At 37.9% G+C, this 26,989-nt stretch overlaps 3 protein-coding genes across 8 annotated transcripts in view; 1 reads left to right on the top strand and 2 right to left on the bottom strand.

Moving 5' to 3' along the window:
* Positions 1-703: 703 nt before the first annotated feature.
* On the bottom strand, positions 704-12,889 carry LOC122091745 (coatomer subunit delta-2-like). 2 transcript variants are annotated; one of them, XM_042661862.1, is made up of 12 exons: positions 12,657-12,889; positions 11,305-11,396; positions 10,820-10,859; positions 9,809-10,032; positions 6,907-7,149; positions 6,604-6,766; positions 6,117-6,421; positions 3,106-3,304; positions 2,844-2,997; positions 2,067-2,129; positions 1,877-1,973; positions 704-1,110 (listed from the first exon to the last, which is right to left on the bottom strand). In XM_042661862.1, the coding sequence occupies exons 2-12, from the start codon at positions 11,305-11,307 to the stop codon at positions 1,021-1,023; spliced, it is 1,581 nt and encodes a 526-aa protein (XP_042517796.1). In that variant the 5' UTR covers positions 11,308-11,396; positions 12,657-12,889; the 3' UTR covers positions 704-1,020. The 2 variants fall into 2 exon arrangements, with proteins under 2 accessions (XP_042517796.1, XP_042517797.1); XM_042661863.1 differs by lacking the exon at positions 11,305-11,396.
* A 1,521-nt stretch (positions 12,890-14,410) lies between these two features.
* The window catches only part of LOC122091455 (peptide chain release factor APG3, chloroplastic), a 16,801-nt gene continuing 4,222 nt past the window's right edge, over positions 14,411-26,989 (top strand). Inside the window, exons 1-15 of one of the 2 annotated variants that reach the window (XM_042661415.1) lie at positions 14,416-14,666; positions 14,818-14,874; positions 15,148-15,228; positions 15,369-15,426; positions 15,527-15,630; positions 16,692-16,743; positions 17,616-17,665; positions 18,695-18,760; positions 18,846-19,010; positions 19,182-19,254; positions 19,630-19,762; positions 20,960-21,017; positions 21,169-21,216; positions 21,676-21,759; positions 22,088-22,416. In XM_042661415.1, coding sequence (XP_042517349.1) covers positions 14,517-14,666; positions 14,818-14,874; positions 15,148-15,228; positions 15,369-15,426; positions 15,527-15,630; positions 16,692-16,743; positions 17,616-17,665; positions 18,695-18,760; positions 18,846-19,010; positions 19,182-19,254; positions 19,630-19,762; positions 20,960-21,017; positions 21,169-21,216; positions 21,676-21,759; positions 22,088-22,165 — 1,257 coding nt within the window. In that variant the 5' untranslated portion in view covers positions 14,416-14,516 and the 3' untranslated portion in view covers positions 22,166-22,416. Of the gene's footprint in view, positions 14,667-14,817; positions 14,875-15,147; positions 15,229-15,368; positions 15,427-15,526; positions 15,631-16,691; positions 16,744-17,615; positions 17,666-18,694; positions 18,761-18,845; positions 19,011-19,181; positions 19,255-19,629; positions 19,763-20,959; positions 21,018-21,168; positions 21,217-21,675; positions 21,760-22,087; positions 22,417-26,989 lie in introns of those variants that run through there. The other variant, XM_042661416.1, reaches the window with a different exon arrangement.
* The window catches only part of LOC122091456 (F-box protein CPR1-like), an 8,681-nt gene continuing 6,049 nt past the window's right edge, over positions 24,358-26,989 (bottom strand). For 2 of the 4 annotated variants that reach the window (XM_042661417.1, XM_042661418.1), the window contains exon 2: positions 24,358-24,791. The gene's annotated coding sequence lies outside the window, so the exon portion shown is untranslated. The remainder of the gene's footprint in view (positions 24,792-26,989) is intronic. The other 2 variants (XM_042661419.1, XM_042661420.1) reach the window with 1 other exon arrangement.

The raw sequence follows: 26,989 nt of genomic DNA, 5'->3' as shown, positions 1-26,989 counted from the left end.
CAATGAGATGACTTGGAAGAGAGGTGCATATAGGACTTTTTCAAGAGGAAGAGAGAGAGAAACATACACACAAATCTGGGTATACCAGCACTTGCGGCATACCCAACCTTTTCCCTTCAATTTTATCGTACATCTCCGAAGAGACATCCCCTTTTTTATCGGATTGTGGGGTGCCAAAGTAATTTCACCTCTTATTCTGAAACCCATCGCAGAAAATACTACAAAGTTACTGATCCCAAGAGTACATCAATTGGCAAGGACAACACTTCACAATTAAGAGGTCATAAGTTCAATTTGCACCCGGGCATGGACACCAACACACAACAGATCCAATGATAAATTTCAGATCCACTAGATGTAGTAGGGGAAAATGAAGGACGATGAAGAAAAAGCCTCCAGTGACTGGGATAAGTAAAGGCCAATATGGAATTACTTATTGATCCAGCCTAAAAAATGCAATAAACAAGGAGGCAAGGACAAATAAAATGTAAAATATTCCTGTGGAAACAAATGGAACCTAATATATATATTTGGCCCTTAGTTATTGTCAAACTGGTTATAGATAGAGATTTGTGGGTCACAAAAAAAGGAAAAATGCTTAAAGAAAACAAAGGAATGGCACAATGTGTGGCTTGTGTTCAGATCATCATCTAAGAAACGCCATTCAAACAATATCCAAGCTATTCAAATTCAGTGGCCATCCTTAGCACAAAATAATTTTCCCCATTGATGAGAGAGAAATGTAAGGAAAATCACAACACTTTCAGAATTCAGATGAAGCATATACTCTCCACTGTCTCATATGCTACTGTTTTAGTATTTTTCTACACTAGTAGTACCCGAAAAAGAAACCCAACCTTGTAATAAAACTGCCGAGCTTAACATTTGTAACCAAAAATGAGAGAAAGTTGGCTAAAGATGAATAAATTTATATGCAGAAAAGATCAAACAAGCCAGTGAAGAAACCACCAATATGAAAGCAGTGCAGTCCTCAACCACTCGCCATGATACTCACCAAAATCATATCACCTGATAGCTCTCTGTGACCAGCTGTGTTCGCTGAGAGAACTTTGAAGAGGGACCACCTCTCAGTGGCAATATATTCATGATCTGCAAGAATATACGTTTCAATGTTTAGAAAAGAAAAGGGAATGGGCGTTTTATCTCTATTCATTTGTAACAGTTTACTACATAATAGATGGTCATGATCAAGACAATCATTACCAAAAAAAAAAAAGATTAAGACAATCATTATAGAATAGGGACAAAATATATAATATTTCTATCAATCAAGACTATTAAAACACAAAACACACACGCACACACCAAAAGTTGAAAAATGGAATTTCCCACTTGGACGAATGAAACTTATAACCTAAAAAAAAAAAAAAAGAAGCAAAAGCTCATAAAGCACATGCATGTGCATGCTCTGAGAGACAGAAGAACCTGAGAGATCAGAGTCACAACTTACATCATCTCAGAAACCCACCCCCCACCCTCCCCGTCTCTCAAAAATGCCCAATAGCCCAATCATGGACACCAGACCACCCTTTACAAGGAGCTCTTCATCTAGAAGTCCAGCCCTTTCAAAGGGAAGGAGAATCTGAAAAGACCACTTAGAAGAAACCTTCAAACATATATATATATAGATACACTCGCACACACACATTGCTAAAGGAAAGGAAACTCAAACTAAAACCTGGCTAAACATGCAGACAACAGGAGTCACTAGACTTATCTACACCTTAAAAGTCAAAATAATTAAAATGCCTCTGCCCAAAAGTAACGGCTACTAAGCCTTCAGATGCTCCTGGGGTGCTGATAGAAACAGAGCAAACTACCAAAAACTGTCCATTCTGATTTTGAATTTACAGACCTTTAGATCACTGAATGTCTTTGCAGCAGTGAACCTGACTGAAATGGGAAAGAAAACCGATGTATCTGCTGGAGGAACAACAAACTCCATTGATCCGCTGGCAAAATTAACAGCACAAATATAGACATCAGAGGCCAGTTATGAATTGGTATATAAATGGACATAAAAATTAGAGAAAAATCTTGTCAACCTGCGGTTGGAACCATCAATTAGTAGTATGGACCACTCCAATGTGGAATTCCTTGAGTCGTACCTGTAAGTAAGAAAGAATAAATAAACAAGTAAGCAATGTCATCCCTGTGCTCTATAAGACATCCTCGGATCCACTTTTTTTTGGTAAAACTTGGAACCACTTACAACTGTTAAGGAACCTCATTGATTAAGCCATTGCAGGCAAAAGACCATATGGAATTACAGATTCTAAGTCACTACATATCATAGTTGTCACAGCGCCTACACAATCTAAGGTGTTAAAGGGGGCCTGGAGGCCCTGGACACAAGGTGAAACCAACAAGGTGCCTAGGCGACCAACGCAACCAAGGCGTCAACAACCTTGCGACATATGGATGGAAATAAAGCCTACTGGAGAGAACAATGTTTCCAGAAGATGTAGGAACAGTTTATCACAGGCTTGGTAAATAAACATGAAACAAGATAACAATAATAACGTTTGAAAAGTCTAGGAAGTGCACCCAACAGGGACCACTGAAAAATCAAAGTGGAAAAGCCCACACATGGTGACTCATGATTTAAGATAGGGCACAGAACTTGAGAGGAGGCCCATCAAGGGAGACTCAAATCTACCCAATAGTCACCCCACCAAATCATCAGTGTATGAGGCTGAAAAGTGGCAGGTGTGGCAAAACTCCTTTTTTACCCTTTTAACAACCTATGGTTCTTCTTAAATGTTTCAACCCAAAACTACTTTGTGGGAAAAATGGAATATAATAAATTGAAAAAAACCCACCTCCACTCCCCATCAATCTGCCTCACGGTTGGTGCCTCCCGAAGTGCAGGAAGAGGTACCAATATCACAACATTTTGCAGGTCAAACATCGATGAAGATTCATATTCTATGCTGACATATGTTTCATTTCCAGATACAGAGGGCCAGCAGTTGACTGTAAAATAAACAATTTAGGTAAACAAAATAGAAAGCAGAAAGGGGAGGGAAGGGGGAAGAAGGAGATATATCGAACAAAGTAATTATGTAACAAATTGAAACTCACTTGTCAATGGCACAACTGACTCATCCACGCTCTGCATTCTCCACTTCAAAAGACCAACTCCTGTTGCATCACCAGCTTGAGCAGTTGGAAAAGGCCTATTAGGATCCTTCAAGCCGAGAATATTTTCAATGGAGAATAACTCTTTGTTGATGTTAGGGTGAGTTTTGAAAACGATGCCAGCGCTTTCCCCAGTTTCAATCTGAACATAAAATCAAGCATGGTAATCACTCATAAGCCAAAATTATGAAGTCGTCATACAGTTTAAAAGACTATAACAAATGAAACAATTAATCCTATCTGCCCTAAGTTATTGTCCAGTGCTAGTCTTTACAAATTGGTTTCGAGCAAAAATTAAAAAAAAACATTAATTGCGAAATGTTTAATTGTAAAGTGCTTTATCGGTTTTTGGGCTTCGACCACTTTTCGTCGTTATTGTGCTACATGTAACATTCTGATTCCTCTTTTCTTAATAAAATCCTTTGTCATCTAGCAAAAAATAAAAATAAAAAAGGATCGAGTTTCCCAAGGCCATGGGTGAATGGGACCGAGTGGAAATTAGAAGTGTGCGAGTGTTTCGGGGGTGTTTTGGGAAGATTCTAAAACCCTATAGGGGTTTGTGAACCTCAGGATGGAGTGGTGAACCTCACCATGTTGCGAAGGAAAAACTTCTCCCAAAAAAAAAGCCCTAAATTTCTAGAGAACCCAATAGGGAAGAGTGTTCTGTAATACAAAATATTCCCTATTCATACTTTCCTTAAACAATAAATTCAGAGTCAGCCAGCATTCTGCAAAGTACACTCTTATTGAAGGATCTCTATCAACCCCCATCGAATGCTGTACCATGACGAAATTACATTTACTGATGAAAGCAACTGCATAATTTCTTATTTTGGTGGATAAAACATATTGTGAACCACTTGAAGTAGGAAACTCAGCAAGCACTTCTACATTTGTATTGGTCAAGGTTCCAGGACCAGCTTTTAAGATCTCAGTAGAAATCCAGAGTAGTTCCATAATTGAATCAAGGGAGTCCAGAGGAATGAGCATACATGAACAAAGATACCAAAAAAATAACTAGAGCAGTAGGTTGTACTCAAAGAATGAAAAGTTCCCAGCTACCTCGAGTTTAGACCATTTAATGAAACAGGACCCTCTGACAGGGTTCCGCAAGTGAGATCTCTTCCATTGGGTTGATTTTAAGGAATATCACTCGCAACAAAACAATGTATCAGACTATCAGCAAAAATGGAATACCAAAATAGATGCAGTTTGTGTGGGGATGAGGAGGAATCAATCAGCCAATTTCTGATTTACTGCCCCCTTTCTTGAGCACCTGCTCCCATTTCATCTCTTAGATTAAACAGAAATGGGTCTGCCCTCCTGATCTTTGAACTCTGATGTATAGATGCAAGCAAAGGAGACTAGTATGAAACAAAGTTTCATGGGATCTCTGTCCCCTAGTTTTCTAGGTGACTAGATTTCTGATAACAAATCTAACTCTGCAGCATACCATCAGAAGAGATTTTTCAAACTTTATACGCCTGGTTCTCTAAGTGAAGTAGGACATTTCTAGTTCCATGAAAAGATCAGATTTTGAAATCAGAAAATAAACCAGCTTTAGTACTAAAAATCAGAATAGAAACTAGAAGGAATATAGGAAATAATAATCTTCAACAAAATAGAAAATAACTTAACTGAAGCAGAAACCAGAAACTAGAATGCACAAGAAGGAACTGACCTGTCACTTGATGGAAGAACAGAATAAGAAGTGAGGTATGAATCAGGAATCATCACTAGCCCTACTACTGAATCACCACAGCAGGACATTTTGAATCACTAGAATATGGAGGCTGGATCCAAGAATGACCAGATTAAGAAATAGAAGAAAGCAGGGGGTGTTTGGTTCGGTAAATCTTTGGGATGACATTCTTTAGAATGATAATTCTTAATTTTTGGAGTTGTTTGGTTCCACTAGGATGACCCTCATAAGTGAGCACCCTACTTCCCATGAATGACCATATTACAAAGGATGTGTTCCAAATCTGAGTTTACCTCAACACTTAAACTCAGATTTGAGCAACCTTTTTACCACCTAGTATAAAAGGAGAAAGCGGAAAGAAGTTCTCTATGGAAGCCAATATCTCAACCCGCGAGAAACATGTACTAGCCTCAAGGCTACCAAACGATTTTTCAGAAAGAAACATACTTCAGAAGAATGTCTATCAAAAGATTGACATTCATATTCGATACATACACCATTTGATTTACCGAACCAAACACCCCCTTAGGAAACTCTCCATGTGCAGGCTATGTGAGAATATCCTATGCTGACTAGGACTGTATTAAAAATGACAAAAAATCCTAGATAGACCTCACAACATGTTTCTTCAGGAAAACTAGAAACCTGAACTGCAAGCCCAAAAAATTGGCCCAATCTGGTCCAAACCAAAACTGCAGGCTAAGGTTATGGTCAGGCATTCTTCTCCTGCAGTAGTGGTGTTTGTACCTTGGATCTGCATCAGATCATAAAACTGCACCAGTTTCAAACTAAACCATGCAAGACGTATTTATGACTCAGAAGGATCCAGAAATCTGAATTTTTTTCTCCTAAGGGGGGGGTGTCTTTTTTCCCCTTCTGTATAGGTTTTCTCATACATCTGTTGAGAGGATAGTCACTCTTCTCTAAAATTTAGTTTTGTTAAATATAAATGTACTCATTGTACTGTCTTCTAATCCAAAAATAATCCATCTTTACACCATTTGTTCAAGTAGACTTTTAAATAACCTCCAGTTTAAGAAGTCATTAAATATAATCATATCAGATAAGTTGTGATAGATGCTTTGTCTTACTTATAAGTTCGTAACTAAGACTTTCCCAATGATGATGATCACAAAATCTTCAGGAATATGAAATTCAGGCAAAGATAACAAGCCAAACTGAGATGCAACAACAACCCAACACGGCAACACTTCATTGTAATCAGGTTGATTAAAGTGGAGAGAAAGTCTACCTGGACTTGAATAAACGCATCCTCCTGATTAAGAATCTGGAGAGAAAGGGTACCTTGAACATCAAAGTTACTAACCCCACCATCTCGCTTCAGTGATACATTAAGCTTCTCTTCAACGGTCAATGTGATAGGATCAGTTGGTGATGGAGCAGCTGACCTGGCCTGAGTAGCAGTTGGTTGCATGTCCTCAAGAATCACTTCACCTTCAGCTTTAAGAGATTCCAAGAATTGGTTTGTCCTCTGTGTTTTACCAAGCTTCATACCAAGCCCTTTGGGCGGAGCAGTGGCAGATGCAGAGGGACGACCTGATAGCGTAAGTGAAAGTTCTTAAAAAGTCCCACCAGATGAGAATTGGCAAGGTTGATACATGGGTTTCAAGAAAGAAAAATCAGCTTCCTCAGACACAGAACAAAGCAACTATATTGATATTTATAAAGTTCAAGAAGCAAAAACGCTATGGACCTCATGCAGACAAATAGGCACAAACCTTTGGACTTGCTACAAAAGATTTCCACATCAGTACTCAATCCACCTCCAAAACCACTGCCACTACTAGATATGCTCATTTCAGAAATGCTACTGTCAATTCTTCCTGAACCTGCTGATTGCAGAGACATATAACCCCCCCTTTCACTTCTAGTCCTATCAATCTGCAGAAGATGTAAGTACAAATATGCAAGTCGATAGCTTAGAACTTGAAACCCAAGGAAAGGGCATGAAACAGAAAAAAGTAATGCAGTACAAACAGTAATGCAACCTCAGAACCTGGACCTTCAAAGATTTCTAATACCTTGCTTTTGTCAATCTCACTAGCTTTGCGCTTCATGATGTCCTTGGTTTCATTGATCTTGCTCTGCATTACCAGTTTGTGCAATCTCTCTTCATGACTGTCCATCTCACAGTACTGCTTTACCTGTGCAACAGTTACACTTTCTCTGTGTCCAAGGGAGATGACTTCATCAAAAGCAAAAAGCAGCTCAAAAGCAGCCTTGCAAATACCCTCTTCTTCTAGATAGGGAGAGTATTCAGGAACCTGAATATGCTTAAGGAACAACTTTTATAACTTTAAAGGCCATGCTCTGATGAAAATGAACATTTTATATGTACGTCACTAATCTGTAGAAAGGTTAGCATGCTCTAGTAAAATTTTGAAAATGATAGAACCACGACAAGGACTGGATTGCATATATTACAAGTTCAAAATAATTGAAATAAGTGTTAGATAAATGTGGCCCATCACTCAACTGGTTGGCTGGTTAGGCCTATGATTTATGAACCAAAATCACAGGTTAAAACCCTTATGTTTCATATGCATCTTCCAGTAACATTCAAAGAAACAGATTTATAAAATATCACATTGCATTGTACATAAGCATAAACTTTCCACCTCATGACCCTTGATTTTATATCCCACGATTCCATGTTTAGTTCCCTGAGACCCTTGAATTTTTTGTTCCTTTCCTTTTCAAGTCTTACACCTTAATTAAAAGTAAGTTAGGGAATGGTATAGCAAGAAAAAGGGACAATCAAAAAAAACAACAACAACAACTCAGCCTTATCCCAACTTAATGGGGTCAGCTACATGGATCCAAAGAAAAAAAAAAAGTTCATTGAAGAGTACAAATAAGGGACAACATAGATTAGAAAATAAGTTCACCTTAAAACCATTATAAAGGATGTTTCCTCTTGCATTGATTAGGATGTTAGGTCGTCTTGGGATGATGTCAGCACTCAGTAGCATGGTTCAAAGTGCTTCCAAGTATTGGTAGGGATATGGTAGCTAGGAGGAACAGAGTTTCAGGCTTGGTGTTGAGGATATATTTCAAAATAATGTAAAAAAGGTTGTTTATCTCAATATAAAGATTCCTGTCACAAGGCACCTTGCACCTCTCACCTTGAGGCTTTTGCCTCGGGCAAATGAGGTACAAGCTATATACTGGTTCCCAGACTTCCACCACTTCACCTCAAGTCTTTCACCTTTCAAAACATTGATTAAATGATCACTTAACATTTTTTAAATGTACCATTTAATTTAGAGTAATTATCACTCCCTTCCCCTGAACTTTGGCGAAATATCAAGTTCCCCCACGACTTTTTAATTAATTCACTCCCCTCCCCCGAAATGAAAAGATTCTACCACTCGTTAGTACCTGTTAGTTTTTGCTGTTAAGTGACTAAAATTTTTAAAATTCCCAAAATGCCCTCTAGTGAATCGATTAAAAGGAGGACTTCTCACTGTCGCCTCTCACCGTCGCTGCTCACTGTCACCTCTCACCGTCGCCGCTCACCATCACAGTTGCCCCTTCTTCACTGCTGCGCTCCACAGTCGATTGCTGAAATCCGACGATGAATGAGTGAGACAGGGAGAAGGAGGTGGGGAAGAAGAAACGTAGTGAATTGTAGGGTGGAGCGACAAAAATGTAGAAATACCAAAATCAGTTATGATATCAGCAAATCATGACTAAGAGGGAAAAGATTGAGAAAACCAAGGGTTCGTTAGGCAGCCATGACCGAACTTGTCGGGAAAAACCAGTGACCAAATCCCGATTCTTTAGGGGACCTTAATTGGCTCTCTATTATGCCAACACAGGAAACCCATTTCGTTTTGGGATTCCGATCATCTCTGCCACTTCCAACCATTAATTGCGTATTAATACTCAATCATCTGCCCAAACAGCCAAGTTGTAGTTCATTACGTGATTTGATTTCTTAGTCCCCTCCTATAATCAGTAAAAAGTGTTTTATTCTGTTAGTGAAGTAAAAAACTCGGTTTCAGTAATATCTTGATTAAGATCATATTCGGATAAATTAGTTCATCCAGTGATGGTAGAAATATTTTCCATTTGGACTGGTAGGCAAGCTGGTATCATGCGATTATGTTAAGATATTCAATTATAGAAGTATCAAATCAAATAGAACAACATACCCTAGAATTGTTCAGATCCTCTTTGACCTCTTTTTCTCCTAAAAAAGGGTGATTCGATTGAGGGAGTAGGGCTTCGGTTGCTGGCTTCTCGGTGAGCATTGACAGTAAAATAGGAGAGTCACGACTGTGAGCAGCGATGGTGAGTGGCGACGGTTGCAACAAGAACGGTAAGCAGCGAAGGGAAGGAGGCAGCGATGGTGAAAAAGACTCATTCAAGAAGTCTTCGCTTGGAGCGGTTTTCTTTTCTTATTAGAGGGCAGTTTGGGTATTTACTAGTCACTGAGGGTAGTTTAGGTATTTACTAGTCACTTAACAGCAAAAACTAACATGTACTAATGAGTGGTAGAATCTTTTGATTTCGGGGGAGGGGAGTGAATTAATTAAAAAGTCGTGGGGAAACTTGATATTTCGCCAAAGTTCAAGGGAGGGGAGTGATAATTCCTCTTTAATTTAATAGAAGTTTTCACCTAAGACACTTCATAATCATGTTTAGCTTGAACATAACGATATGAAATAGCTTGGGAGAGTGAGCATCCGGCAGCTAATGGGAATCCGGTCATTTACAAAAAAGCACCTTCACTAACCTTTGCAGCATGATCCACAAGAAAACCACATTGACCTATAAATTATTGTTTTTTTTTTTTTTAAATCATAAAAGCAGGAAATCAAACAAATTAACTATATTCTGTGTAATTCATTGAAGGGTAGTGGCCACGAGTATCATAAAATAAAAATACCTAATCAAAGACCAACATAAAAAGGATACAAGTTTGGAGAGCAGTCTCAGTGTCTCCAGATCTTCAAGAATGTTGCTCTGTTTGTTTGTTACAAGTAGCAAATATAGAGATTCTATTGGCTGGTACACATAACGGACATTCTCTGTCTCAACATATGTATGCTGTCTTCCTGTGCCAACCAACTTGGGAAAAGCTGCAAGTAATCCCTCAATCCTTATACGAGACATGTCCACAAACTGCCTTGAAACCAGTGCTGCAAGGAAATGTAGACGGATAGACCATCATGGATGCAACTCCTATTTGTGAGATTATCACAATTTGATGATAAATTCTAGACATTACAAATAAAGCAGCAATCCACAAGCTTATTATGAAGATCAACACAAGGCATTGACATCCAACACAATTAGTCAATGCAATCTGGACTATAACTTAAAATCTATATTTTTCATTCTCCTCGCATAATATAAACCACCAAAGCTTAATTGGGAAAAAAATAAAAAGGATTTTCAAACAATTCTAATGTCTGAGAACAAAACCACTTAATAGTTAAACACATACCACCCCTACCCACCTGTCCTTCAATCATAAGAAAAGTTTTCTCTTACTGGACACTAAAGGTAAACTTACTGAAGAAACCAAACAAAAGACCAGACATTTCCATAAAGCCATTATTCTTGATCTCAAGAACAGGTATCCTATATGAAAATTTAAACAATTAATGCTCCTGCAGTAATTAAGAATAACAGAATTATTGGTCCCTAAAAATTTCACAAGCAACACGTCCTTACCCTGAGAAGATAACTACAAGTAATTAACCAAAAATGATTCAATAAATTTCCAAGGAATGTAATACTAATGAAAAATACCAAAAGCATTACAACTGGCATACCAAGAGAAAAAAAATATTTACAACAATAGAACAAATCCACAGTCACCATGCAAATTGAAATGCCAACATAAACTTAATGCTTCTTGAATAACATATTAAATCGAGAAAAACAATGCAAACATACTTGCCTTTTTGGCAACAAACTCACCTTTACCAGACTTACTTATAACAGAAGCTGCAAGCACCACCTATTCACAAAACAAAACAAAACAAAAAATCATAATTACTACAATAAAAAAATAACAAAATTCTGATACGAAAATGCAAATTGTAGGAAGAGAAATAGTCAAAGAGCATATGTCAAGCGTAATTATCCAAATAAGAACAGCACCATGAGCTCACCTGTTTTCTAGAAAATTGGTGCGATTAAAGGATACTACTGACAAAAGATTATTGATTAACTTGCTTTGAGAGTAAAGTGAATTTACCCAGATCATTCAAAGGGTATAAGAAGTAAATCCATAGGCTTATTTCAAATATAGAAGAACATTCTAGATGCAACCAGAAATTCATTAGAATTATTTTATGTTCCCCACCATCTGTGTCCTATTACAATGCATTTGTGTGCAGCACCCTGTTCATAAAGCACCATTGAGTGAAATAATCGAAAAAACTACATAAAATGAAGTTTACCATTTTGACCCTTCCCAAATCAAACAGTTGGCAATAGTACAAGAGCAGGACTCAGACTGGCGCAGGAACACAAAGATAGCTTACTTGGGCACCTATGAAGACAAATGTTGGTTAATAAGTCATAAATCAGCCATGGAATACTCTGTGATCATTATTCATCTGCTAGAAAATAAGTATTCACATAAAATATTATCTAAAATCACAAGCTAAACTGAAGCACTGCCAAACAATTCACTAGCTCAACCAAAGCACTGCCAAACAATTGAAGTACAACTTGAAATTCAGTTCAGCAGAAACTCAAGAAAGACACACCTTTATTAGAAACAACATGATTTTCAAAGATTGCATGAGACCTGTGGAAGCTGAGATTCCCACTACAATGTTGACAATGGCAAATAGGCAGCCATAGTTGACATATTCCTAACAAAAATTTCACCACATATTGAGATGATTGAGGGTCCAAAACATATCAGCTCCCGCAGCAATGGACTCCACTTCTAATTCCCTCCCTCAACCTCAATTCGTTAGGAGCTCGCTAGGGATTCAAAAACCACTATAAGATAGACATTGCCAAATTTCTGATTGTGGATCTCAAGGCACTTATTCTAGGGTCTAGGGATGAAGCTCTCTCACCCCATGGAATGAAGCACCTCAAAATGGATGGAGTCTCAGGTCTGATAATTAGAACCAAGTCCTAAGGGAAATATAATACCATGGAGATACACCCACCTGATATCATTCTAGCCCGTCAGCGGAGCTTGCTGGAGGAGTTAGGGAATCCAAAGGGAACATATGCTTCAGGTCTTATCCCGTGATATAAGCAGTGCCCTTATATTGATTGGATATCAATATGTTTTTCGTATGGGATTGTACCTATATCTTTGCCTCTATTAATAAAATTGTCATCCTTCAATTTATAAATTATGAACCAAGACAACCAATTCTGTACATAAATTCACAGCGAATACGAAACAATGAGTCAATGCATATAACTAATCGGAACCAGATCTAAGATCTATACACTATGATCTGGTACTCTAAACACTACAGTTTGGATACCGAACTGGGAGCAAATAAATCATGAACAAATAAATAAATAACTAAACCAGACTAATGGATCTATCACAACTCCGATGTTGAAAACATTAAATTCACGATTCCACAGTCATTCCTGCGAAATTATAAAACATATCGCATCAATGGAAAAAGAAAATCAATGTGAAAATGAAGCTATGTAAACTGTAATAGATCAAAAAATATTCGTTGAGGTTCTTCGAATCGGAGAAATTAAAACTCATTGAACTCCTCGTAAATTAATTGATTTCTGGAAACATAAATTTAACTGAACTTACCTCGTAATCGAGATCTGAGAGTCGAGATCAATGTTTCAATTCTCTTCTTGAGCATCAATGCTTGCCACTGTTAGTGCTCGAGATAGGGCGTCAAGTTGAGAAGTCGCTATTGAAACTGTTTTTCATGGCAATTCGAGATCTGGAGTTTCGGAATTCCGTGAGAATATGAAGACGGTCTGGTTAGAGGTTACAGGAGAAATAGACAGAGATACCTGGTGTCGTGTCGGGTTGATCGGGCGAGTTTACAATTCCCCCACCCCGGCCCCATCGATTTTCCGTTTTTAGGTTTTAATGGATCCGGATCGCTCTTTAACACGCCCAGCGCCCCAACGTGCATCGAACGGCTGGATGATCCCGACACGCATCCCCAAGTCCATTTGATTCGCAATAAGGTCATTTCATGTGAAAGAGAGGTACCTTTTCAACAACAACCAAAATCGCAACTGATAACCTTATTCTAATTGAATGGAGTTGGCTCCATGGATTCAATACTGATACCCTTTCATTTTTTTCTTTTTTTTTAAATGATTGAATGAAAAAACACATTTATTGATCATTTGAGAAAAAAATTGAAGGTAATTTTTTTAAAACATAAACAAAAAATACTTGGCTTGTGCAAGTCTTGACTCTCAACTCTCCCCTACCACAGCCTCCAGTCGATTTAAAGCAATAGACAATGTAATTGAAATAAAATTCACGCCCTTGTATAAAAATAGACGGAAAATGCTCTTAAGACAAGTGATTTTATGTTCAAAATTCCCTCCTCATTTGGTCATGTTAAGGACAATTCCCTTGCCCAAGTTAAAAGTCAGGATGTGCCATCTTAAAATAGAGTTCACGCATTTAAAATTTTCTATTCTTAAAAATAAGAAAATGGGAAACATGTCTGCGCATATGGTGTTTTTTACACCCTCTCATGTAAATATATATATATATATATATATTTTTAAAGACGGGTAAAACAAAATCACTTGTGAGAGGTGTAGGAAATGGTATAGGTTTAGATAACCCTTTCATTAATAGGATTTTGGCCATTGCACGTGTGTCTTGCTTCCTTTCACATCGTCTTTTTCTTGACATGTGGATACAAAATTGTGTATTGCTTCTTCGTGTGCTCCTATTGGCTTGGTGTGAGAATTCCATTCCACTCACGTAGGATGATGATCTTATACCCAATAAACTAATAGAAAATGTAATTTTTTCTTATTGTAATTTTATGAAAAAAAAAAACATTAAGTTAGTAATTCTTACAAATGGTGTGTGAAATTTTTGATAAATCATATTATTTTTTTTTTTAGGGCGGGGGTATTTCGTATTCATAACTAACATAATATATGCAAAAAAAGAAACACCCAATGACCGCCCTAAAAAGGAATAATTTCAAATGGTAGAAAGAGCACATCAAATGAAGGGAGAAGAGAGGTGTAGGGTTATTTGAGGATTTAGATCCTCTCCAATTCTTAATCGTGCAATTCTTAAGCAATTCTCTTTGTGTGCACGATGTTTCTATATTTTCAAAATCCAATGATTATAAAAATTTGAAGTTAAAATGGATTTGAAGATGTAATGGTGTTAGATAGAATTGCATGATTAAGAATTGAAGAGATCAGGTTTGTTCGCATGAAACCCACTAGCTCAGAGAATATATTCTGGGTTAGAATGCATTCTCAAAATCTGATTTTATATCCTTTTCTATTTCACCGTTTTTAAAGACCTAGAATATATTCCAGGAATGCATGGCAAACACAGCCATAATAATCCCCCGCACCTTATTTATTCATCTACCCGTTATCCACTCTTCCCTCAATCCCACCCCCCACTTGCTGTCACTCTCTCTGAAACGTTCTTCTACGCAACGCCATGGAGAGCTTAACAACGAGCTTCACAGCTCGAACTCCGACATCTTTGAAGAAACTGTCTCTTCCACATGTACTCAGCTACAGAACTAGAAGATCGATCGTCGTTCGGCCTTCTCCGAATTTCAAAGCTCCGCGATTAGTTTGCATGGCGGTAAACCTATACTTTAACTGATTTTACAATTTATAAAATTGAATCAGAAATTTTAGTGACGTTTTCCCGATTGTTTCATGTACTTGAAATCGTAGATTATTTTCCATTTAAATATATTTTTTTTTAATATTATTTTTTGGGGTAAATGCAGCAGCCGTATCTGATAACGAAGCTGGATTATGCTGAGAAAACATGGAAAGAATTATCGGTACGATTTCAAATACAGAACTCATTTGTTTCCGCTTCCACAGTTCATCATTTTGAGCATAAGTTCATATGTATTCATGGAATTTATCAGATATCTATATACACACCTGCAAGGCCAGTCATGTTTATTCTCAAAATAGTATAGCTGGTGAAGAATTTCAGTTTAATGCTTTACTTCTCCTTGGTCTGATGTATTATTCCTTCTTCAACTTGTTACTTTAGTAGTCTCAAGTTATTTTATGGGAGGAATGAAGCCAAACTTTGTTAATTTTAGGTCAAGCTGGCAGATCCTGATATCATCTCAAACAACAGTGAATACCAAAAGCTTGCACAATCTATGTCAGAGCTTGACGAGGTACTAAAGATAAAACACAAGTCATTTCCTCATTTAGATGTTCTTTTTAGATATTTCCTGATTCTCATATCAGTTGTCTGTTGGTCATTTTTTTTGCTGTCATTATCTTCTAACAATATACTTATATTTTGAAATAATAGGTTGTGTCAGTCTATCGGAAATTCAAAGATTGTGAGAAGCAATTAGAAGATGCAAAAGGTTGTAGAACCATGTTTTTTTTTTTTTTTTAGTCATTTCTAAAAGGATGAATATTTTATGTTAACAGTAACCGCCCCCAATTTTTTTTTTCCCCGGTCAGGTTTATCGAAAGAGGGTGGCAGTGACGAAGACATGGCGGAGATGATTGCTTACGAAATTGAAACTTTATCTAATCAACTCAAAGAGCTTGAGGAGAAGCTGAAGGTCTTCATTTTAGGATTTATTATTGGACTGTGAAATATACTTTTGTGAGTTCTTGCTTGTTTAAGTGCATGATTTCATACAATATGAGTTATTCATCATCCAGTTTTGTCCTAATAGATGCCTTTCTTAGCTTGGTGCTCGACTGCCTATGTGATGGTGGTTGGAACTAACAAATCCCTTACTGCACTTTTAAAGGAAAGGGCAGCTAATATTTACTTTCCGCCAAAACCTTCTTTTTTTTGGGCACCCGGGGTGGGGGGCTGCTACTCGAGTCATGGGCCAGTTATTCTTAGCTGTATTTTCTGTGGGTTTCTTTTCAAATAATAGATCATTGAATCAGATGCATAATTTTGCATATCCAGTCTTTCTGATTTCTGGGATATTTACTATTTGTATAAGAAGGAAAGAGAAAGATTTACGCAGCCAAGCTGCAAGAACAGCCCAAATAAAAAATAATTAAAGGTTGAAATGGCAATGAAGGTCCTGATGTTACAAATGAAACTGACTACATGTTGCTTGGTGACCTTGTCGTGAAGGGCATAAACAGACCTAGGCTTTCAGGGAACAAGATATTCACGAGGAAGCAAAAGCTCTGATATGCTTGATTCATCCTGCACATGTGACTCAATTCTTTGTGATCAGGATCAGGAACTTATTGATATAGGAAAAAAACTAGCAAAAACTTAAGCAATACACACTATGCTTAAAAAAAAAAAAAAAGAAGTAACAAGAGAGAGAGAGATGTCATTGTCCGAAAGGTAAATTCCACTGGTAAATTCCTGGCTGTTAACACCTTAAAGTTCTTTCAAAGCACTTGTCTATTCAGTTGAGAAATGACCACTGTCTGAATACTCGCTAATGCTCTGGAAAGCGCTTTAACCATCCTAGTATGTTGTTAACAGTCAGGCTGCCTCCTTATTGTAAGATACCTCCGAAAGACAGTAGCAAACTGTGATATGTAATTATGATAGTGATTTTACTTTTATGTCTTTATAGAAAAGGGTTTTTCTTTGAAAATGTAGATATCCTTCAGCTAATGGTTATGCATTTTTCTTTGATAGGTGCTGTTACTTCCTAGTGATCCTCTTGATTCACGAAATATCTGGCTTGAAGGTAGATAATTTATTTCTACATTTAAGCTATAAATGTAGTTTGACCAATAATTTTTTTCTACATTTAAGCTATAAATGTAGTTTGAGCAATTACCGTTTGGTGTCAAATTTCTATCTTGTTATAGACTTAACTTGCAAGCCTATCAGAAGAGGACTTTCTGTTTGCCATTCTGGATAATGCTTATTATGCATTTTGAAATTCTAAAGGATCGCTTTTGGAATTTGGATAGTAAAAGAGAGCAGTTAACCATGCATGAAGGTACTGAGATAAAGTTGAACTGTGGAATGGGCTTATTGACGATTCCAATCAATTAGATAAAACTTTGATGAGTTTGATCCTCAATGGCATTAATGTTGTCTAGTGAGTTTAGTCACATTTAATTCATTTGATACTTGGATAGTGGAGGTGGAATCACTTTTTATTCCATCGAGTCCCAAACCTTAACCTTCTCACTTCTGTTGTATTAGCCCTATCTAACTGCCCCACCCACCCCCCCACCCCCGAAAAAAAAAAAAAAAAAAGTCCATGGATAATTAGGGATTTAAAAATGTGTATATATAACTTGAACATGAAAATGAAGAGTAAGGGAGAGAAGTAGAATTAATTCTAGGTTTTGGATGTTTTAGCTTTTCTTTCCGTTCTTTCTACTTTTTCTCTTTTAAAAAATTGTTTTCTTTATTAGAGGTTAGCCTCTATGAACCTTGGAAAATCATCTACAATCGCAGTTATTATTGCAATTTAATAGCATTCCGATTTGATTCTCACTAGGTTTAGATCTTTGCCTGCATCATGCCTACATGTGCTGGCAATTTGTTCCCCCAACCTCACGTACAAATAAAGAGTTGATTGAAATGCCTTTCTTTTTCTCACAGTGAGGGCTGGTACTGGTGGTGATGAAGCTGGACTATGGGCTGGTGATCTTGTAGGTATATGTTACCTTTATCCTTCTTAATCATTGTTTGGATGTGTACCACAGATCATTTCACAGATTGGTTTGCTTGCATTTTATATTTAATATTCACATGTGATTTAATATTCACATGTTTTGAGACAAAATCGACCGTTAAGTGTCCCTCTAGGGATACTCGCAGACTAGAAATTGAAGTCATCTTGTTTGATACATAACTGTGGGAATTCTTATCTTAAGAATATGCGATATCCAGAGATCCCCATGAACCACAATCAGGGATTGCATTTCCACCCGTGGCCATTTTTTGATCTATTTAAAATCATCCTTTCCATTTTCTATAGTTGGTTCCTTGGTGCTTGTTGGTTTTTTGGTTGTCATTCTCAATTCTCAAATGGTGCTTCATTATCCATGGAAGTGGTACTTTCAATTCATAGATGTTTTACTGAGTCTTGTGTTAAATAACTTGAATGGCCCTTTATGCATAAAATATTATTCTGTTGCAGTCATTTTGTAGTTATTAACTTATTATTATTATTATATTTATCAGATTATGTGTGCCATTTTGTTTGTTTTGGATATGACCTAGATAAATATTTGTAACTAAAAGCAGGGTTGAAGTGCATAACTGCCCTGCTCCACCCCAAATGGCTTGGGTATGGTGTGACCTTCATCAGGTAAGGGTTGGGTATGTTATTTGAAAAGTCTAAGGTATTTGCCCTACCCTACCCAGCCTTGCATCACCCTGCAGGTACCCACCCCAGATACCTAATAAAATAAGGAAGGAGTCTCTTTCATGTTTGGAGGCATAGGTTGATATGGTTTTGCAATATTTTAAGACGGTTGGTATGGCATTGGTGATACCATTTCTGAACCTGTCTGTTGCCATCCCTAACTGGAAGGAGAAATTTGTTCGCTTCATGGATTGGTCCACAGATTATATGTTTGCTACATTTGTGTGCTGAAGACATGGGAAGACAATATTGGGATGGAATTCATTTTTAACTTCCACTTCTATATTAATATCATCTTTAATCTCTTTAGGTCCGCATGTATCAGAGATACAGTGAGCGTAATTCTTGGAAGTACAATCCAGTATCAAGTTCAGAGGTAATCATGTCAATAGCATCCTAAAACTATTATAAAAAAAATTATTTGACTGTTTCTACTAGCTTGGCAAACCTTTCCATTTCAGGCTGAGAGAGGTGGTTTCAAGACATATGTGATGGAAGTTAAAGGAAATTGTGTCTATAGCAAATTAAAATATGAGTCTGGTGTTCACCGTGTTCAACGTGTTCCTCAGACAGAAGCACAGGGCCGTGTGCACACTTCTACTGCAACAGTGGCTATTATGCCGGAGGTCTGATTTGGCTTCACATATAAATCAATTTGGATCTTTCTTTCTGATTAAATTTGGGATATGTCAAACTGTCAGTCTGTGCAACTATATGGCTATCATTTCTTTCTTCCTCCCTCTTTTGGATTTTATTTCTTTACTTTCAAATTAGTGATTTTCTGTCTTTGTTTTCAGGCTGATGAAGTTGAGGTGGAAATTGATCCAAAAGATATTGAGCTTACAACAGCAAGGTCGGGGGGTGCTGGAGGTATATATCAATAGAAACTATAGTGATCTTCTTGAAACTGTGATGATCTGTCTCTTCTGTGAAGTGGATCCCATGTTTTAATTTCTATCAACATCTACCAACATGCCGAAGATTAGGACCAACTCTGGTGAACCCCTCCCAGGACCTTGTGAAAGCTGGAACTGCAGTGGTTTCGGTCCTCTATCTACCAGCATTGTGAATATGCTAATATTTTGCTATTATCATTATTGCTCGAAGATTCTCTTTCGAGTTTCAACCCTGGAAACTGATGTGGTTGATGCAAGTCAACATTCGACACTATGCTTGTAGTGCATTTCTTCTCTCACCAAGTCATTTTTTGTTTAGTGATATGACGTGCATGAGCTGATAATGCAGGTCAGAATGTCAACAAGGTGGAGACAGCTGTCGATCTTTTCCATAAACCAACAGGGATCCGCATCTTTTGTACTGAAGAAAGGACGCAGCTTAAAAATAAGAACCGTGCACTTCAGTTGCTGCGTGCAAAACTGTGAGTCTACAAGTGGAAGTTTCTGGGATGGCTATAGCATTATATGCTCACTAATTGTTGGTTTTGAGTTTTGTTAAAAATTCTACCTTGTCTAAATATGTTCCCTGCCCTGCGGCAGCAGAAATCTGCCTTCAATCTTTAGATGGCATCATGGCAATGCTGGGATGTACTTAGAAAATGAATAATTCTATCTACTATAAACTAGGTTGCCTGGAAATAGATCCAATGGGAAAAACTAGACATCCATTGAGTAGGTTAAAGGTAGTTTGCTCTTTAAAGGAGGTGTGGCTTCAGTACTCACTTGTCGAAAATTGAAATTAATGGAGATTGCTATTCTTGCTAAGCAAGGACTTTGGAGAAATCTTAAATAACCTACTCTCACAAGTCATTGCCTTCTAATACAAATGATGTGTGGTGGGCTGGCCATCTAGTGAACATTAGTTATGGAATTGAAAATTTGGAGATCTGCCCCAAGGTTTGTAAAGATTCATTCATGTCCAAGTTTGAATTTTATTTTTGAAAACCCAAAAACCCCTACTTTGACTTGCAAGCTGAATAAAGATGTTCACAGATGCATACGTGCATACATTCATACATACATACATGCCTACATTTATGCATATATATTCATGTATACATAAATATACAGTTTCTAATAGGATTTTGCCCAAAAAAAATTAAAATTAAATGCTGAAATAATGAAATCAGGAATCTCGAATTCATGATGTAGGACATCTCCACTTTCATAAGATGATAAAACTATCCCTAATAACTCTTCATTGAAACAGTAAAGGTCGAGAAACAAATAGGAATCCTCTACTCTGTCACCACCTATGTAATTATCTGTGGCAGGTGTTTGGTTGTTACATCTGCCAAAAGATTTCTATGCTGACATATGCAGATGCTCTCCTGGGCTTCTCATCTTGACTTTCAATTACAATGGGTACACAATGAAAGGGGTGTACAGACATTGGGTTCTGAGCCATACAATGTGCTTACCATTTTTGCGCTTGTTTAGCTTCATACTTGTATTTTTGGGAGGGTGTGTGTGTGCGTGTGTGTGGTAACCTTCATTCTGGTAGTTTGGTGTACATAGTTGTATGTAGTTCCTTCCTTTCATTTATTGCTGTCCAAATCATGCTACATTCATCATAGGGAGTTCTGATTTTGTTTATCTCTATAATCTATAACCTGCAGGTACGAGATCAAGGTGAGGGAGCAACAAGAGACGATGAGGAGTCAGCGAAAATCACAGGTTTGATATCTTTATTTTGGTGATATGAAACAGTATTTGTAACAGAAGGTGTGGACTTATTATGGGTGTAGATTCTCGGTTGCAAATCAGGCTTATTAGATGACATTTCAAACCACAGGTATGACTGTCTAATGGACTTCTAAAATGACAGGTTGGTACTGGTGCTCGTGCAGAAAAGATCCGGACATACAATTTTAAGGTACTCAAGAATGCTTTATCCCAAACATTTTGTATTAGGATTGTATCTCCGTCAAATCAAATTTTTTTTTTTCAATGAGGTCAAATATTTTTTTCACAATTGAGCTCCAGGTATTTTTCTGTCAAGTCCTTGTCATGAACGCTTTTCCACTATCATGACCTAAATCTTAACCTTCGATCTGCCTGTGTCACTCTTGATGGAGAGATTATCTAGTAGTTGCCTCATTGTTTTGAAATACATAAGAATCTCGGTAATGCCACATGCCCATAAACCAAAATTCTACAGGTTCGTTAAGAAGTTTCCAATTTGTGCATATGATTTCCCTTTTGCAAGCAAGAGCGGAGCATGAAATTATGTCTATTAGCAAAGATGTAGCTCTCTTTTTTACTTTTGATAATGGATGGAAACTTTTATAAATGTGTTTAGCACTTTTTTAATATATCTTTAATATTTTGTTAGGACAACAGAGTTACTGACCACCGATTGAAGATGAACTTTGAACTCACATCTTTCCTGGATGGTGACATTGAGACAGCTGTTCAGGTGCGTGTTTTCCACATATATCATTTGTTACTGTGAGCTACTTTTGGGAGTGGGCCTGATCACTATTATATGTTCAAGAGATAAACAGAAAATGATAAGCAATTCCAAAAGTTCTATAGAACAGCTCCATGAAATATTGTCATATGGTGTGAGGATTGGGTAGTTAAGCATTTTATAGACCACGTAATGGGAGTATTTGAATCAATTAATCTGGTGGACTCAAACTTTGACCTGTCCTGGCCAAGAGCTATCAATGTTGGGAAGGAGGAAGGGGTGGGGAGGTTGGTTGTTCCTGCCACCTAATACGCATTATGCATGTTTATTGCAGTCCTGTAATGCTATGGAACAGAAGGAACTCTTGGAAGAGCTTGCTGAGTCTGTAGGTGCATCTGCTGGATATGTATGACCTTGCCTTGTGGTCAAAGCTTGTGTAACTTTTGGGTTACAAGACGGAGGATGGAAGCTGATTCGTTTTGCAACAGAATCAGGGTAAACAATGAGGACCATGTTCTACTCATCTTCGGGGATATTTTATGTATGGTACTATGGTAGTAACAGAGTCTGCAATATGGTCATTTGCTAAGCAAATTTAGATATACAACTGATCTTGTGCTCTTCTCCTATCAAGTTAAATGAAAGATGAGCTAATTCCTGGCCTTCCCACGGTGTTTTGAAGTATTGCATTTATGCAAATTATGGCTGTTTAACTAGTGGCACCTATGATCAATGTGTATATCTTTCATATTAGGGGTGCAACAGGGCTGAGTTGGGCTGGGTTTCTTAAAACCATAGTCCAACCCGGAGTCTCCTTAACTGGGCCCAAACCCACCCTGACCCTGACTCAGGGCTGCAAAATTTCAACCTTGGCCCTACCCTTTAGGGTTCAGCCCAACCCTTACCTACCCTGATTGGCCTTGATTTTTCAGGGTCGGGTCGAGATGACCCTAACCCTGATTGACCATAATCTTGGTTTGCCATCAAGGGTTGGGTATACCTGACCCTGCAAAATATAAAATAATTTAATAATAAAAAATATTCATAATAAAGAGGAGATAAAAACTACAAAGTTACATATTTGTAAAAAAATACAAGAGATTTTTTTTTTTTTGGTAAAAAAAAGCAAGAGAGAACGATGGGAAGATATATTAAGAGTTTTGAGGTGTCAATGATTCAATGTCAAGCAATATATATAATTAGGTTAAATTCAGGGTTAATATCAGGATCACAATTAGGGTCGGCAAAAATCAGGGTCCGGATTCAGGGTAGGCCAAAGACATCAACCCTTACCCGCCTTGACCCTGGCTCAGGGCCAGAAATTTCAGGGTTGGGTCGACCCTCAGGACCACATTTTTTTAAGTCAATACTAATTCGGGATCAGGGCTGGCCAAGGACGGGTTTGGGCGGTCAGGGCCAAACTTGCACCCTATTTCATATTACCCTCTACTTCTCACATGACTTAACGTGCATGTGTGCTAGCATTGATTGGGTCCCACTATAACCCACAATGTTTGAATGGCTATGATTCTTGCATCAAAGGAATGTCCGGCTAGCACTCACCTAGACTGATGGGTTAGATTAGGAAAGTCGTGATTCGTAAATTACTATTGGGTGTCAAAAATTATGTTCGAGGTACTCTTTTCATGGTTCCATTTTTTACCTTACTACCCACCTCTGGAAACACCTCACTTGTTGCTGCCCCTCCTAGCTTCTTTGTTACCTGCCATTGCCCCTGCTATCTATGCACCCGCTGCTACATGTTGTTCCATCCACTGCTGAGTGTTGCTGCACCTCCCTGATCCTTAGCTCTCTCTTCCCCCCTCTGCCGTGTCTTATACCCCCTCCTGCTTCCTCCACCCCCACCATCTGCTTCCTCTTGCACCCTCCCCCACTCTCCCCTCAGTGATTCCCACATCCCTACCACGATTCCACCCCCCCCTCCCACACCCTCTCCTCTTCTGTAACTCCCATAGCACCCTTGCTTTGTGTCACCCACTCTCCCATTGTTAACTCTCCACATCTCTCCTTCCAGCTCTCTCTCTCTTGTTGCAGGTGGATTTTGTGGCTGATTAGCCAAAGAAGCGAAGTAGAGAACGGGAGGAAAAGAGATATGAACAAGCAAAATTGAGACTGAAAAGAGAAGGTATCCCAAGCAGAACAATTATGAAATATGAAGTACAACAAACAGAACATTCACGAAATATGGAGTACCTCGAACATAGTTTTTGAAACGTTAGATACCCTAGGCATAGTTACTCTAACCATTAAGTACCCCACTTGTAATTTACCCTATTAATGTCCCTTGCTTCTTTTGGATGAAACCCTTTCCGAAGGGTGTATCTTACTCGTTTCAAGGTGAATGGGTGACAAAAAAACGTAGGATAACTGATATTTTTCCAAATCTTAGAAAAAAAACATCTGTTTTCAACCATCATTTCTTTTCCCTGAACTTCTTGAACTGGTGTTGAGATGTTGGTGACATCTGGTATGATGATGCTTTAAATCCAAGGGCTAACACCATAGGATTGTATTGTAGTAATGTACTAATCTTAGGAAAGAAAAGTATTGCAATTCAAGGACTAACACTATACAGGGAAAGCATTTGAAGGGGACCTACCCTACAATAGAGTTAGTATTTAAAGAATTGCCAGAGACCAAAGAGTTGAATTTTTGTTGAATGGCCTTATAAGCCAAACCCCTAACAAACCGATTTGTAAAACTATTCGACTAATCACAAAAGATCACATTACCCAAGGTTTCATGATAGTTCCAAAAAATAAAGGAGGGAATACCAAGGCCAAGCTCTATCAACTAGCTCTGGAAGCGAATTCAACAACTCCAGTGTGGCCAACAAAACTTCTTTATGGTTCCATCCAAGCTGAGTAGCTTTTAACAGACCCTGAAGATTAATACCCTTGACTTCAGCCTCCATGGTTTGTCCTGTCATCATATAACCCAATTCGATAACAACAAAATGGCCTTGGAACAAAATACCATAAGCTCATCCTAAATCTGTCATAACTTGGTTAAAAGGCCTGCACAAATCAATACAGGATAATTCAAAAAACTAATGGTGTACAACTGAAAACAGAATTCAGATCATCCGGTGTAGACAAAGCAAAGTTGTCAATCAAAAACAAATGATGCAAATTCTGATCAGAAATCCACTGATCGACATTTTAAAGGACTAGCAAAGGGCTAGACTCAATGTCATCTGCAACAATCCAGTTGCTATGGGACCACAAAAGGTAAAGAGTAATAGCAATCACACTATAGCACGAGTGACGATCAAAAGTAGATTACAGAGCTGGTCAGAAAAAAATATTCAACTAATAACCAGATCAAAGAACAGGGAAATGAGTCAGCCCTTAGCCCCAATGAACCTATAGCCCACACTCAGAAAATCCACAAGAGAAGAGAACATGCCAAAGAGTCTCACGGGAAGGACCACAAAAGACACAAGAAACATCAATATCCATCCATTGCCTAAAATATTTCTAACCGAAATGCCATTTAGTAGAACTCTCCAGAAAAACAGTTTGAATTTAGGGTGAATACGAAGTTTCCAACACAACCTCCCCCACTTAGGAAATAGGGTAATGCGATGGCACCCTCTATGGGCCACCCTCCTAGTAAACCACTGAGAGGAACAAAGAAATTTTGCAGCAAGTTTAGTGGTTAAAAGCCCTTGTTGAGATACAGAACACTACCAACGATCCTTCGTTGAAGATATTGAACCTCAGTAATCTGTCGAACCAAAGGAGAAGGTAAAGACGATAAAAGGCCAACATCCCAGTGGCAGTGATTATCAACGATGAAATCATGCACCTTATCACAAGAGGATTGCACTGCAATCATAAGGGAGATGAAACGAAGGTAACCAAGGATCAAGCCAAAAACAAGTATTCCTAACATTACCCAACTTGATGTAGAAAATTTTCTACAAAACAGATAAAAAATTATAGCAACATTGTTCCAAGTCCAAGAACCCGTTTTTCCCAAAACTTTAGAATAAAAAATTGATTTGCCATAAAGATAATTGGCACGCAAAAGATTTACCCAAAGAGCACCCTTTCCATTAGAAGTCTCCACCCCAGTTTCAATAGCAAAGCTTTCTTTTATGTGCTAGAGTTTCTCAAAAGCCCAAACCACCAATGTTTTTTGGTGAGCAAATTTTACCCAAGAAATACGATGAAGTTTCCCAGAAGCCCCTTATCCCCATTCCAAAAACGAGAACAAATAGAATCAAATTTGTTATGGTATATGCATCTAGAGTATATGAGTGAGAGGGGGATGATTTCATTTGTTGCGTGGTAAACTAGACTTCTGATGGGATTCTGTCTTTGACGAGCAATGAAAAGTTAAGTTCAACATAATTGTTCATAAGACTTAAGAGTACAATGAATTACATGCACTCACATTTGAGTTCCTGATAGTACTCCGTCAAAGGGTGGTAACATAGTTGTCAAGGCGACGCCTTGGCGTCCAGGCCTTTTTTTAGGGACAGGGCGAGGGACGCCATTGTTTACGTATAAAAGGCAGTCGCCTTTGGTATCAAGGTGTCGCCTTTGGCGCCTTGGAGGACTGGGTAGGCAAGGCGACCGCCTTGTGTGTGTGTGTGTGTGTGTGTGTGTTTTTTTTTACTTTCACTTAATTATTTGTTTTTTATATTCTAATTGTAAACTTTTCATTTGATGAAGTACAGGTTTTTAAATGGTGTGAGATGCATGGAATCATTTTACTCCTCAAGTGAACAAAAAACAAAAAAAAAAGGGTTTGGTGGTGGGGGGAAATATAACATGAAAGGTTTATAATTTAAAACCCTCCATGTTTCTCTCTCCCGGTGAAGTCTCTTTGCCATTACAATTGTAGAACTTTGGATTCATTGATTCAACCGACCGATTGAGATTGAAGTTGGACTTGGCTGAAATCCATCGTTCCCTCCTCTGTTTCGACTTCAGGTATGTTTGTAATTTTTTTTCCCCTCCCTGCTACTTCGTCTTCGAGCTACGAATGTTTTTTTTTTTCCCTCTTCTTCCTCTGCTTCTTCTTCGTCTACGATTCTTTTCTTTTTCCCTCTTCTTCCTTTGATTTTTCTTCCTCTGCTTTTTCTTCCTCTACTTCTTCTTCGTCTACATCTTTTTTTTTTTTTTTTTTCTTTGATGATGAAGCACAAAAATGACTCTTTTGTCAAGTTCAAGCAATGGAAGGGTTTGATCAAGAAGCAGACTCA

Source organism: Macadamia integrifolia, chromosome 10 (assembly GCF_013358625.1).
Source record: "Macadamia integrifolia cultivar HAES 741 chromosome 10, SCU_Mint_v3, whole genome shotgun sequence".
NCBI classification, from domain to species: Eukaryota; Viridiplantae; Streptophyta; class Magnoliopsida; order Proteales; family Proteaceae; genus Macadamia; species Macadamia integrifolia.
This window is presented reverse-complemented; position numbering and strand designations above follow the sequence as displayed.

What these genes read in the sequence shown, in the direction of transcription:
- LOC122091745 (XM_042661862.1), bottom strand. An exon ending in GTGAGATTGACAAAAGCAAG is followed by an intron (nt 6,767 to 6,906) that starts GTATTAGAAATC and finishes CATCTTCTGCAG; the next exon opens with ATTGATAGGACTAGAAGTGA. An exon ending in ATTGATGGTTCCAACCGCAG is followed by an intron (nt 1,974 to 2,066) that starts GTTGACAAGATT and finishes TAATTTTGCCAG; the next exon opens with CGGATCAATGGAGTTTGTTG.